This window comes from Mchenga conophoros, linkage group LG4 (genome assembly GCF_057382185.1).
Source record: "Mchenga conophoros isolate Kocher_MC1m ecotype Shallow Benthic linkage group LG4, M_conophoros_male_GT1.1, whole genome shotgun sequence".
NCBI lineage: Eukaryota > Metazoa > Chordata > Actinopteri > Cichliformes > Cichlidae > Mchenga > Mchenga conophoros.
The window spans coordinates 18710427-18721417 of record NC_140529.1 but is presented as its reverse complement, the minus strand read 5'-3'; the positions used below and the strand labels follow the sequence as shown (position 1 = coordinate 18721417).

Below are 10991 nucleotides of genomic sequence, written 5' to 3'. Positions count from 1 at the left end.
ATTATCAGCTCCTAACCAAAAAGCAGGTGAAGTCCTAGAGGTGAACTAAACGTTTATGCTTCCTCTCCATCCTTTTTATCGCCCTGTCTTAATTCCTCCACCCCACCTTCTCTGCATGTCTCCTTCACCCCTGGATGGTTTATATCACCATGCTACGATGTATAATTATGTTGAAACTAAATATTTAAAAGGAGGAGTTTTGGTCAGAGATGATAACGGAAGTGTAGCTTATACAGTATTCATGATGCAAGTCATGTTGAGCTTTTTAACAAGGAAGGGAAAAGGAAGTGTTCAGCGCCCCGGAGAGAGAGCCTCATAAATATCTCCCATCGTGTTCTTGTAAGAGGGAAAACCCCTCGAAATGTAGCGGAAAGGTTCATTTAAGACTTTCAAATAAGAAGCATTTCCTCTCTATTTCCACCTGATTCAAAGGCATGTTAAGAATGAAAATAAGGAAACATCTTAATTTTTTTTGTTTTTGTTTTATTGAGTCAGTCAGATCTGTCCTATGAGCTTTTTCCAGATAAGAGCTCTGGATGACTCACCAGCCGGGCTGCTGCATATCACAGCGGCACGGAGGGAGACCTCAACTTCCCACCCACCAAAAACAATAAAGGTCTGTATCAAATGACGCTGAACAGCTGGACAAATGTAACACGAGTGGAGAGCAGCTCTAATAGTTTAGAGTGCTGAGAGATAAACAGACAACAAACATAATTCCTCCCAAACAGGATAGAAAAATAACATCTGTCACACCCATTCATCTGCTCCCTTATCCCAATAAAACTGGGGCTTCACTGAAGCAACTGTACTGATCGAGGTAAACAAGGTCACTTAAAACTCACACGGTGGCCAACTGTTACTTAACAAACACGTAACGTTGGAGTAAAAAAGAAATCAAACAAACCAAATCACAGACATGGGTTTCACTATCATCTGAAAAGGCATTGATTGCACATCTGTGGAAGCTTTCATCCCGTAGTAAACAATTCAGCTTTGTGACATAAAGGCATCTTAGAGTCTCGATCACACTGAAACAAATGGACGATACACTCGTGACCACTCTGGGTCGGTGGACTCAAAAAGAAAAACAAAACAAACAAAGAAAACATACAAAATTCAAAAAGTTGAAATTAAATTCACCGTAACAAATTAAATGTGAACGTGTTGACACATGACACGGAGTAGCCAGGGTACAGACACGAGGGCCTTACAGGTCCCGACAGGTAAAACAGAATGAATTCTCTTCCACTGACATTGTTGTTTAAAAAACAAACAAAAACAAACAAACAGCTGCGTTTCAGATGTAGAGTGTCTTGGCTTTTGCCCGCTTCTTCCTATTTCCAGCCTACATGCTGAGCTAACATATAAACAGAGTGGTTTCAATTCTCCCAGTGGGCCGAGAGTAATCTGAATAAACGTTATTTTTACCCACATTTCCTTCAGCTCAGTAGAGTCGCTTTAGCAGAGTGGATAAGAAACAGGTCAAACAGCGGAAGTAAAAGTCCTGACTTAAGGTCCACAGTCTGTTGTTCTGGAGCTTTCATGCACACTGCACATCCTTCCTTTTCAGTTAAAGACGTATTACAAAGATGATCTCAGGGAAACTGTGAATGCATCCTTGCTATCTGCACCAGCAGTCCAGGCACTTCCTTAGACCAGACGTTTAGCTCAGAGCCTTTTTTTGCAACAACAGAAAATTTAACTCAATTTAGCAGCTAGTTCTGCGAATTAACAAACAAAATGTGAAAAAATGACACAAATAATATATTAAAAAGAAAAAGCACAAGACTCCTAAGGATACACAAGAACCCCACTCTCTTTACTACTCTTCCTTCTCTGTGTTACAGTCCAAAAATTTTATGCGTCTGTGCAACAGGGAGTGGCAGTTTGTTCCTATTGTAAAAAAGAAAGAAAGAAATGACCTTAACCGTTACCTTCTAATCTTCACATTGTAACCTAGTGACCTCTGTGTAAAACCAAAGTCTTACAGTAAAGTGCACTTCATCTATCTGTTCCTTAATGCTTACATAATAATGCTTCAAAATAAGCACAATAACATGATTCACAGGTTTGATTCTCCCTCGAAAAGAAGACGGAGCACGGCACTGAGCCTGTTGATTCTACCGAAGTGCAGGAAAACTGTGCACCTGAACACTTCTTAAAGAAACTCCGGCACAGACGGATCATGACCGCAAACCTGTGCGACAGCTTAAATAACACGTTACACCCGGCATCCGTGTACCCATTCAGTAAGCGGTGCTACAAGACTAGGCGCTTGCAGTTTCCTATGTGCAAATTTCCAGCAGTCATGCTCTTGTCTTTCAAGCCTGTATTACTGTGGCGCTGAGAAAGACGCGGCTCCTCGGTGGAGGAAGATTCCTTATCGTTGCTTATGTGCCCTTGAGCTCTTAGCCGACCTCGGAGACGTCCTGGTTCACACAGGTCTCCTAGCAGTCTCCGGTTTTCTCCGCACGTCTGCAGTCTCTCTTCTCTGAGGGCTACCTGATCCGCCCATCGCTTTTCACTGGGCCCATATCAGATTTAGGGTCTGGGGACAATGGGCTCCAGGCAGTCTTGGAACAAGACCCCAAAGCTGGGCATGAGGAAGTCTGTGTTGCACACAAGTCGCCGATAACCCAGAAGGACTCAACAGAAGTGTCCACCCATGCATCAAGGGCCTGGCCCACCAACTGGGCATTACGCTGGGCCACCTGCATGGCAGGTTCTTGGGGAGGCAGTTTAAGCACTGAGCTCAGCTGCTGGAAGCTCTGCTCCAGGTACAAGTTCCCTGGAGGTCCTGCATGAAGCCAGCTGTCCTCTTCTAGAACAGAAGGAGAGAAAAAAATCAGAAGAAGATGACATGAGTGTCTGAAAAATCCACCAAAGTTTTCAGATTTGAATGATCAAGCACTAATGTACGCCCGGGGACATTCTGCATGTTTTTATTCCCAATAAATCCAAAGCAAAGATTAAGACTAACAATGAACACCATCAACTGTGCAGTCTGACATAGCCGATGCCATGTTTGCCCAGGTAGGCATGGTCATTGATTACAGAACACACCAGCATTGTAGTTTATTTACTGTAGCTGATGAAGCTTGTAGGCAACACCAAACTTCTGTGTGTGTGCGTGTGAGAGAGAGAGAGAGTAGTTTTGGGCACTTTAAGGGGTGCGTCTACTTCTTAAAACCTTTATATTGCCATTTGTTTTCCAAATAAAGCATGCTGGAAACAGAAATCAAAGGTGAAAATCATATTTTTTAAGTTGATGTAATAATATTGGTTTAAAATAGTGGAAAGTAGAGAATTTAATAGCCAACATTAGTTTCTTGCCGATATATCAGCATGGACTGGTATGATAAATGAGTTTTAAAAAATAAATTAAATAAATAAAGGGGCAGGAAAACACCCAATAAATAGCGTTATGAGTGCTGACATCGTTTACCTAAAAACACATATTTGAATATTAGGAAATTGGTTTTAATAATGTGAAAACAAAACAAAAATATAATGTCCTGAAAAATACTTTCAGCACAGCATGCTTTTTTGGTGACTGGCTTTATTCACCAATAGCAATCAGTATTAGAAAAGCTTCTGTCATTAAACCTGCATGCTCTCTTTTCCATAGAGTACTGATTGGGACAGCTATTTAAAAGTGGTACTGTAAAACTAGCAAGGCCTCCTTCTTCTCTACCATCTTCAGCTGCATCGTCTTCCAATTGGGCCTCAGGGATTCTTAAGATGTTTGCGGACATAAACAAAAACTTGCTGTTACTGTTAACCATTTGCATTCACAAAAATTGACCTGAAAGGGTCAGACAAACTATAAAGAAGCAAAAATAAATGCATTCACCTGATACCCATCCACTTACATTTACCAATTACAGCAGACTGAACAACAGTATGGCTTTAACTTCTGTGTGAACCAAATGTGTGAAAGCCTGAAATGGTGTGTCACAAAATGTTGGAATGACATGACTGAAAACATTTGAAGTTCAAGACTTTTAAAGGGCACAGAGACGCCCTGTGATCGCGACAGACAGGACTGAACAAGTATTTAGGGAAAATGTAGTGCTTGACTGATTTGGTGTTTCATCATGTGATTCTGTCACAGAAAGTGAAATAAAGAAAAACATCAGCCTTATCTTTTCAAATTAAAAATGAAAATGAAGAGCTATAAATACATGTCTCACCTTTGCGTAGCGGCTCCTTGTTATTAAAAGTTAACGGCATGACAAGAAAGTGAACTTCTGCCACACGCTCCCATTGTTTTAATACCCGTACCGTCCAGGTGCCCGGCCGCAGGGGGTGCTGCAGTGGCGGTTTGTAGTGTGTGTACTCTGCATCCAAATCCACTGTAATGTCATAAGATGCCGCCACCACCAAAGCCGGGTCGACCCACACAATAGTGGCGGTGAGATTCGGACCACGTGCCCACTTCTGGACTGCCAGAGGTTCATCCAAAGGGCCGATCACCCCACCGAAGTTACGGAAGATCCTCTCTTTGGGATCCCACTCTGTGCCGATCTTAGGATAACAAAAAAAGTCATTTTTAAAAATTTATGTGACATATGTTACGTCCCTCTGCAGCCCCTAATCATCTCAATGGTGCTAATTGGCCACACCTAGTCAGGTGTGGATAAAAGCATACCTTAGGCAAGCTTCCTGGGGGAGCTCACTTGCCTTTGCGGCACTAGCCATTTTAGCCAACCTGCTGTGCATTTTAGGATTTAAAACCTCTTCTCACTAACACTCTGGTATTCATCTCCTTTTTTATGTTGCGGCTTTGAGCCAGGTTGTAACATAAGTGGGGGCTCATCCGGGATCTTCGGACATTTTTGTGGAGACTGAATATCAGTTTTTTGTATTGCTTTTAAGTGGGTGAGTGAAGGTGTTCACTGTGATTGAGCTACGTCCCTTTAGTAAGTGTGTTTCAGCTGGGTGGCTGTGCTGCCCTTCCATCGAAGCACTTGTTTGTTGTTTTAGTTTATTGTGTTTGGTGGTTATCCTGGGTGGGGGTACAGAGTTTGGTAGGAGACTATATCTCTGGTCTGCTGCCTGCTCTCGAGTTGGCGTTTAAAGTTGCCTCGAGTCCGGTACACCACTGAAGACTAGACAGGTAAACTTTTATTGTTTTTAGCATCTTAGGTTGGGAGTTGTGCATAGTAAATCAGTGGCAGCAAACTTGGCAGGAGGTTTGAGACCATTCAATAATTATGGTCTTGTGCCTGAGGCAGGTAGGCCATTTTTAAGTTGGCATAATGTATACTGTGTGTGCATATGTCAGTGTTGATGGATGCTAATGAGATCCTTGTGAGGTGAGTGCTTTGTGCTGTGACCTTTAGTGTTGTGGTAAATATGGCTACTTTTGTTGGATCACTTGTGAGTGTTGTTGGCCAGGTGATGGCAATAACACTGAGGGGTGCTGAGCAACCCTTGATGTGATCGTTGTGTGGCCATAGCTCTCCGTTTTGTGGGTGGTCACTAGTATGCTTGCTTTACTGAACCTTGTGGATTAAAGCCTTATGTTACAACCCGGCTCAAAGCCGCAACATAAAAAAGGAGATGAATACCAGAGTGTTAGTGAGAAGAGGTTTTAAATCCTAAAATGCACAGCAGGTTGGCTAAAACAGCTGGTGCCACCAAGGCAAAGGCAAGTGAGCTCCCCCAGGAAGCTTGCCTAAGGTATGCTTTTATCCACACCTGACTAGGTGTGGCCAATTAGCACCAGCTGAAAACATTGAGATGATTAGGGGCTGCAGAGGGATGTAACACATAATACAACAACACTGACAACACTACAAAAGAGACCCACTCCTTTCTGTCTGAAGAAGGTGAGTGAATATTCATTTCTTCCAGTATTAACATACTTTTTGTTAAACTAATTAAACTTCAGTTTAGCTTTTGTCAGATCACGCCTGATACAGCCACCCTAATTTTTAGATATCAGCTAGAAAATCTTCCTCATGTTGCAGTTGTCTTGATCTTGAAAGTTTGTACAAAAAAAACCCTAAAGAGTGCTTACTTCCAGATTCTTGAGCCTTTCAAATTCTTTAAGGTTCTTCTCAAGGACGAGTGTAGCCTGAGGCACTGCCCACATCTCCAAAGTCTCCCTGGCCTTTGACTCCACTGCCTGGACTTCTTGGCGAACCAGGTACCCTTGGAAACGGTCATCATAAAAGTATACATGCACAGATAGAGGGACGCCTACTGGTTCAAACCTGGGAGAAAAAAAATAGATAAATTAAACATGACAAAGAAAATAGCTTATGTGCTGTGTTAGTGACAATAACAAAGCAAAGCAGAACAGACTCTCCACCTGCAGGCCTTCACGTTGCTCTGAGCAGTCACCAAACTCTTCAGGCCCAGGCGAAAGAATGACAAGTACGCCGTGAGAGCCACGTCACTGAGAGAGCCCACGCCATCCAGCTGCTCAAACAGGCTCTCCCAATATGCCTTGATAGCAACAGTTCCTGGAGCATACTGGCCATACAGGTGAGTGTCCAGGATGTCTATGGCCTCCTGGTTCACCGAGGACTCAAACTTGCGGGCAAAGAATGTTGGACGGGTCAGTTGCTGTGGATGAGGAAGAGAAAATAGCAAAAACATATTTGACAAAGAATTAGAATTTAGTTAAAGTCAGTTTGATTTAGCATTAAATAAAGCCCTTCTTCTGGAAAGTATCTGCAGTTCTGCCCTTGTGCTTATTCAAAACCACCGGACTCTGTTGACAAAAACTGTGATTTCCCATCTTACAGAAACAGGGCTCATTAGTCTACTTTGTGTGCCTTTCCTTGCTTGCAGTCAGAACTAACCCCAAAGAACTCCAGGAGCCAGATAATAATACAAACTAATTGATTGAGGAAAGAAATATTTAAAATGTTTTTAAATATAACCTAGTGCTAGCAAAGTGTACCTAACAAAGTGGCCACTGAGTGTATATGGCTTCTGTCTATATCACCCAGCCCTGTTTTTTGTTTTAAAGTGGCATCCTCTGTTGAACTCACCTGGATTCGAACGAGGTCTTGTGGTTTAAAATCATTGGGAGAGCAGCCACACCAGTCAACAATGTGCTTGTACTGACATTTACAGCCCAGCTTACGGTTCCAGTTGGTGACGCGCAGGTTATTGTCCACCAGGGTGTCACACATGAGACTGTTCCCGAGCACTGTGTGGAAGAAAGACTGGGAAGAAAGGATAGGAGTAGGTACGTTATTTCTTCACTGTGTGAGAAAACAGTGTGGCCAAGTGTTGTGTCCAAATTAAGCTTGTGTAAACCATCAAATATACCTATGAACTGTTTCTAACCACACTCTAAATTACAAAAAGGTCACAGCTCTATAGCGGTGAACAGACAACTCTTCTGAGACCAAACTACACAGATAAAATATAGCGAAGCCTCCTCATCTTGCACTTCTGCTGCACGCTGTGCCAGAAAGCTTAAAGTATTACATTATCTCTGCTGCTAGGCTCTTCTGACTTGGCAGGGGACAATGAGCCTGAGACAGGCTTCTATATGAAACTGTCTCAACAACGGGAGATAAACAGACTGCCTACAGCTCGCTTACCTCAGCAGGAAGCAGAGCGTAGGAATAGAACTGCTTCAGCCCCGACACAAGCTCGTCCTGGGAGTTGATGACGTACTCCACAAAACGGCGGGTGAGTGCAAACCAATCGGAGCCGCCTGAGACCTCCAGGCCTTCGGGGATGTTGCGCTCGCCTAGACGCCACATGTGGTTGTCACACTCGTGGAAGAGACGGTCAAGGCCCTGCTTCTTAATAAACCTGGAACACAGGACACAGCTGAAAATGATGGGTGGAAGAGACACGGGTGAAGGTATTTGCACCATTCATCGCAGTAAATGATAAAGAACTGTAACACTGCATTAAATAATGGATCTGACAGAGCTCTCTGCTCCCCAGCTCATCTGTATCTGCAGCAATATTTAAATACACTTCTATTTGCTGAGAATTTATAGAGCAACTTTTTGTGATTTCATTCATTAACATTGTTCAGTTACAGTTTTTCTGTAGTATTAAAAGGTGTGTCAAATGTAATTTATTATAAGTCAAAATGCCATCCCGATGTCAGTATTTGCAGACTGTGCTGCCTTTATGTAGCAAACTCACCGGGCATTCTCTCTCCCATGGGACTTGAGAAAGTTCTTATCTCTGTGCAGCGACAGGAAAGCCACCAGTTCATCATTGGTCCTGCAGGAGGGCATTATGGTGAGAATTGAAAGGTGTTACAGGAAAAATGATTCTGTTTCTTTACCTTCTTTTAAATGTGCAAGCATGCCCTTTTGTCTATGGTTAGATTAGTTTAGAATTATCTTTTTAGACTTTCTCAGCAAAGACATACTGTTTTGGGACATATTGTTTTAGATTGTTTTATCTCTCACAGCTTTCTCCCAGCTCTCTGCTGACGAGACTAGCGCCACATATGGAGTTGTTTATTTTATCTGTTTTGTATTTTCTTATCCTGTTCTCACTGTCTTTCCTATAAAAAGTGCCCAGCCTCTGTACACGTTGTGAGTTGTTCTGAACAGCTTACCCGTGTGCACGTTAAAGCATAAAAAGTGATCTTGTCTCATTGTGTCTTTATTTCTCCTGGGTCTTTTACAGAGTTTTCCCCCAACATTTCTTGGTCCTTCGACAGCCGGAGCGCCTCCATCGTGTCCCATCTCCGTGACCAGTCCACGTTGTTCGTCTGTCGACAGCTCACACACCAGGTGTGTGATAAAAGTCCAGGAGCGTTTAAATTCGGGTCTTGGCCAACGTCTTAGAAAGCGACCCACGGTGGTGGGACCCGATCGAGGTGGACCAGACCCGGCGACACTGACCAGGTAGATACAGACACACTGACACAATCTTGCGTAAAAGCGCATTTTGAATTCAGGGAATTTAAAATAGCGGAAGTAGCTCGTCGACTGGTAGCTCTGGGAGCTCGTCGACTGGTAGCTCTGGGAGCTCGTCGACTGGTAGCTTTGGAGCTCTGGGTAGCTCCCCCAGCTGGGTCTAGACTGGGTCTAGGGAGTAAGTAGCTCTGGGAGCTCCCCTTATCATAAGGGTTCTGGTCGCGCGCGCGTCGAAGCTGTGAATGTGTGTATTGTTTTAATTAATGGAGCAAGCTGAATTTTCACGGTCCAATAAGAGACTGAGCTGCTCCTACTGTGTTTTTCTTTTACTGCTGTTCACTGACGTGCTGGTGAGTTGAGAGAACGGTCGAGTTCCGTCTCGTAAAGTTCACACCGCTTTTGGAAATAGTCCGAAAGTAGAAGGGCGTGTGAGCAACCACTCTCGTCTCTAATACCAGCGAAGGTGATAGCAGCTGTATTGTGTATATATTACTTAAACAAAAATAAGTAAATACATAAATAAGATGGGTAATCAAGCAAGTGAAATTAAAACTCACTCCTGCTGACGAGCAGTGGTGAGAAAAGAAAAGTCCAGACGCCGGACAAAAACAGTGTCTGTAAACTGAGAGATTTAAGAAAACAAAATATAAACAGTCAGAAGAACAGAACTCAACTGCCAGTTTAGTAAAACCAGAAGACGAGACACTGTGCAGTTCCCACAATCCTTTTAGTAAACCATCACTCACTCCTGCAGCCGCATCTGCAGCAACACCCATATCAGGAAGAACTTAATAATCCCTTATTAAGTGAAAACTAGAGATCACAGTTTTGTAGTAGTTTAAAAGGGTTGAAAACAGACCCCACTGAGTAGATATAAATATAAAAAGTACGAAATAAAGATGAACAAAGGGAAAGTTACAGTAGAAATTATCTTTAGAGTATTTGAAATTAATAATAGCAAGGATAACAACCTGTAAAGTGATATTAACAATGAAACACAGTTGGCATGATGACCATGCCCAGCATGTCTAAAATGAATATAAAGCAAATAATTCACACGAAAATATTTTAATAAAATAAATAAGGTATATTAAGACTGTGTCATTGTTCAGCCAAGGACAGTGTGTGAAAAGGTAACTGTCTCCACCCTGGGAAAAGGATGATTCTGCAGGTCATCTGAAGCCCTTGATGGATACAAAATAAAATATAAATAATATATTATAATAGAACTGCCTGGTCCGCCATGCAACAGAGAGAACAAATGTGACCGCAGATTGGATGAATTCTAAATTATCTGTTTGCTGAATAAGATGATCCTAACTAACAAATTGGCTCAGGAGTAGTATAGTGGTACACACTGATAAAATATTATAATATGCTATTGCTGTTATATAAGACAAAGAGGATAATATTAACAATGACATAATATTAATATGAAGAGGCACCTTAATCGGTTATGATGTGAGGTGGATAATTGTTAAGCAGTAGTCTGCATCAAGCTTAAGGTTTGCTGAAACTCAGTGTAATGACATGTGAGATGAAGACAATACAGAGAATAACTAAACTAATGAAGTGCATAGAGGCACTTGACCAGCTTGAAACTTATCATCCTAGAATGACACATTGCTGAGATATAGAGCACACCTATAATAACAACCAATAAGCAAAACCCTGTAGACAACAGCTACAACTACAGGATTGAGAAGCTGAATTAAATATGTAGACACTGCTAAGCTGATGAGCATGTTACACATTTTCTTTTCTTTTTATTTATTTGTTTCTTTTAGAGCAGAAGCTGCTGTAACACACCCAAAGAAAGACTCTAGGTCTGACCAACCGTTTCAGCCATGGGCAAAAAGATGTCAGTCAATAAAATTCTAAAAGATAATTTATTGACAAAAAATATATCAAGAGATAAAAGATAAAACAGTCCAGTGTCCCACTTAAGAATTGTATAAAAACACACAGTCCCAAGGCCAGAGCCAGCTATGCCACACAGCCAAGTTGCACTCCACATGTTGCCTTTAACAGGGTTAGAAGTTGTCCTTGGAGACCCACCACCCTGCAAGCATATAGTCAGTGGTCACTCAAGCCTCTGCAACTCTGCTGCCTTTAGGCTGTGGCATATAA

General features: G+C 42.3%; 1 protein-coding gene across 1 annotated transcript in view; it reads right to left on the bottom strand.

The window, feature by feature from the left end:
• Window positions 1-459: 459 nt before the first annotated feature.
• The window catches only part of xylt2 (xylosyltransferase II), a 23813-nt gene continuing 13281 nt past the window's right edge, over window positions 460-10991 (bottom strand). The window contains exons 5-11 of the mRNA XM_085270788.1: window positions 8134-8214; window positions 7572-7788; window positions 7011-7187; window positions 6323-6579; window positions 6029-6224; window positions 4197-4530; window positions 460-2824 (exon numbers count right to left, since the gene is read on the bottom strand). Of these exons, the coding sequence (XP_085126914.1) occupies window positions 2502-2824; window positions 4197-4530; window positions 6029-6224; window positions 6323-6579; window positions 7011-7187; window positions 7572-7788; window positions 8134-8214 (1585 nt within the window). The 3' untranslated portion in view covers window positions 460-2501. The remainder of the gene's footprint in view (window positions 2825-4196; window positions 4531-6028; window positions 6225-6322; window positions 6580-7010; window positions 7188-7571; window positions 7789-8133; window positions 8215-10991) is intronic.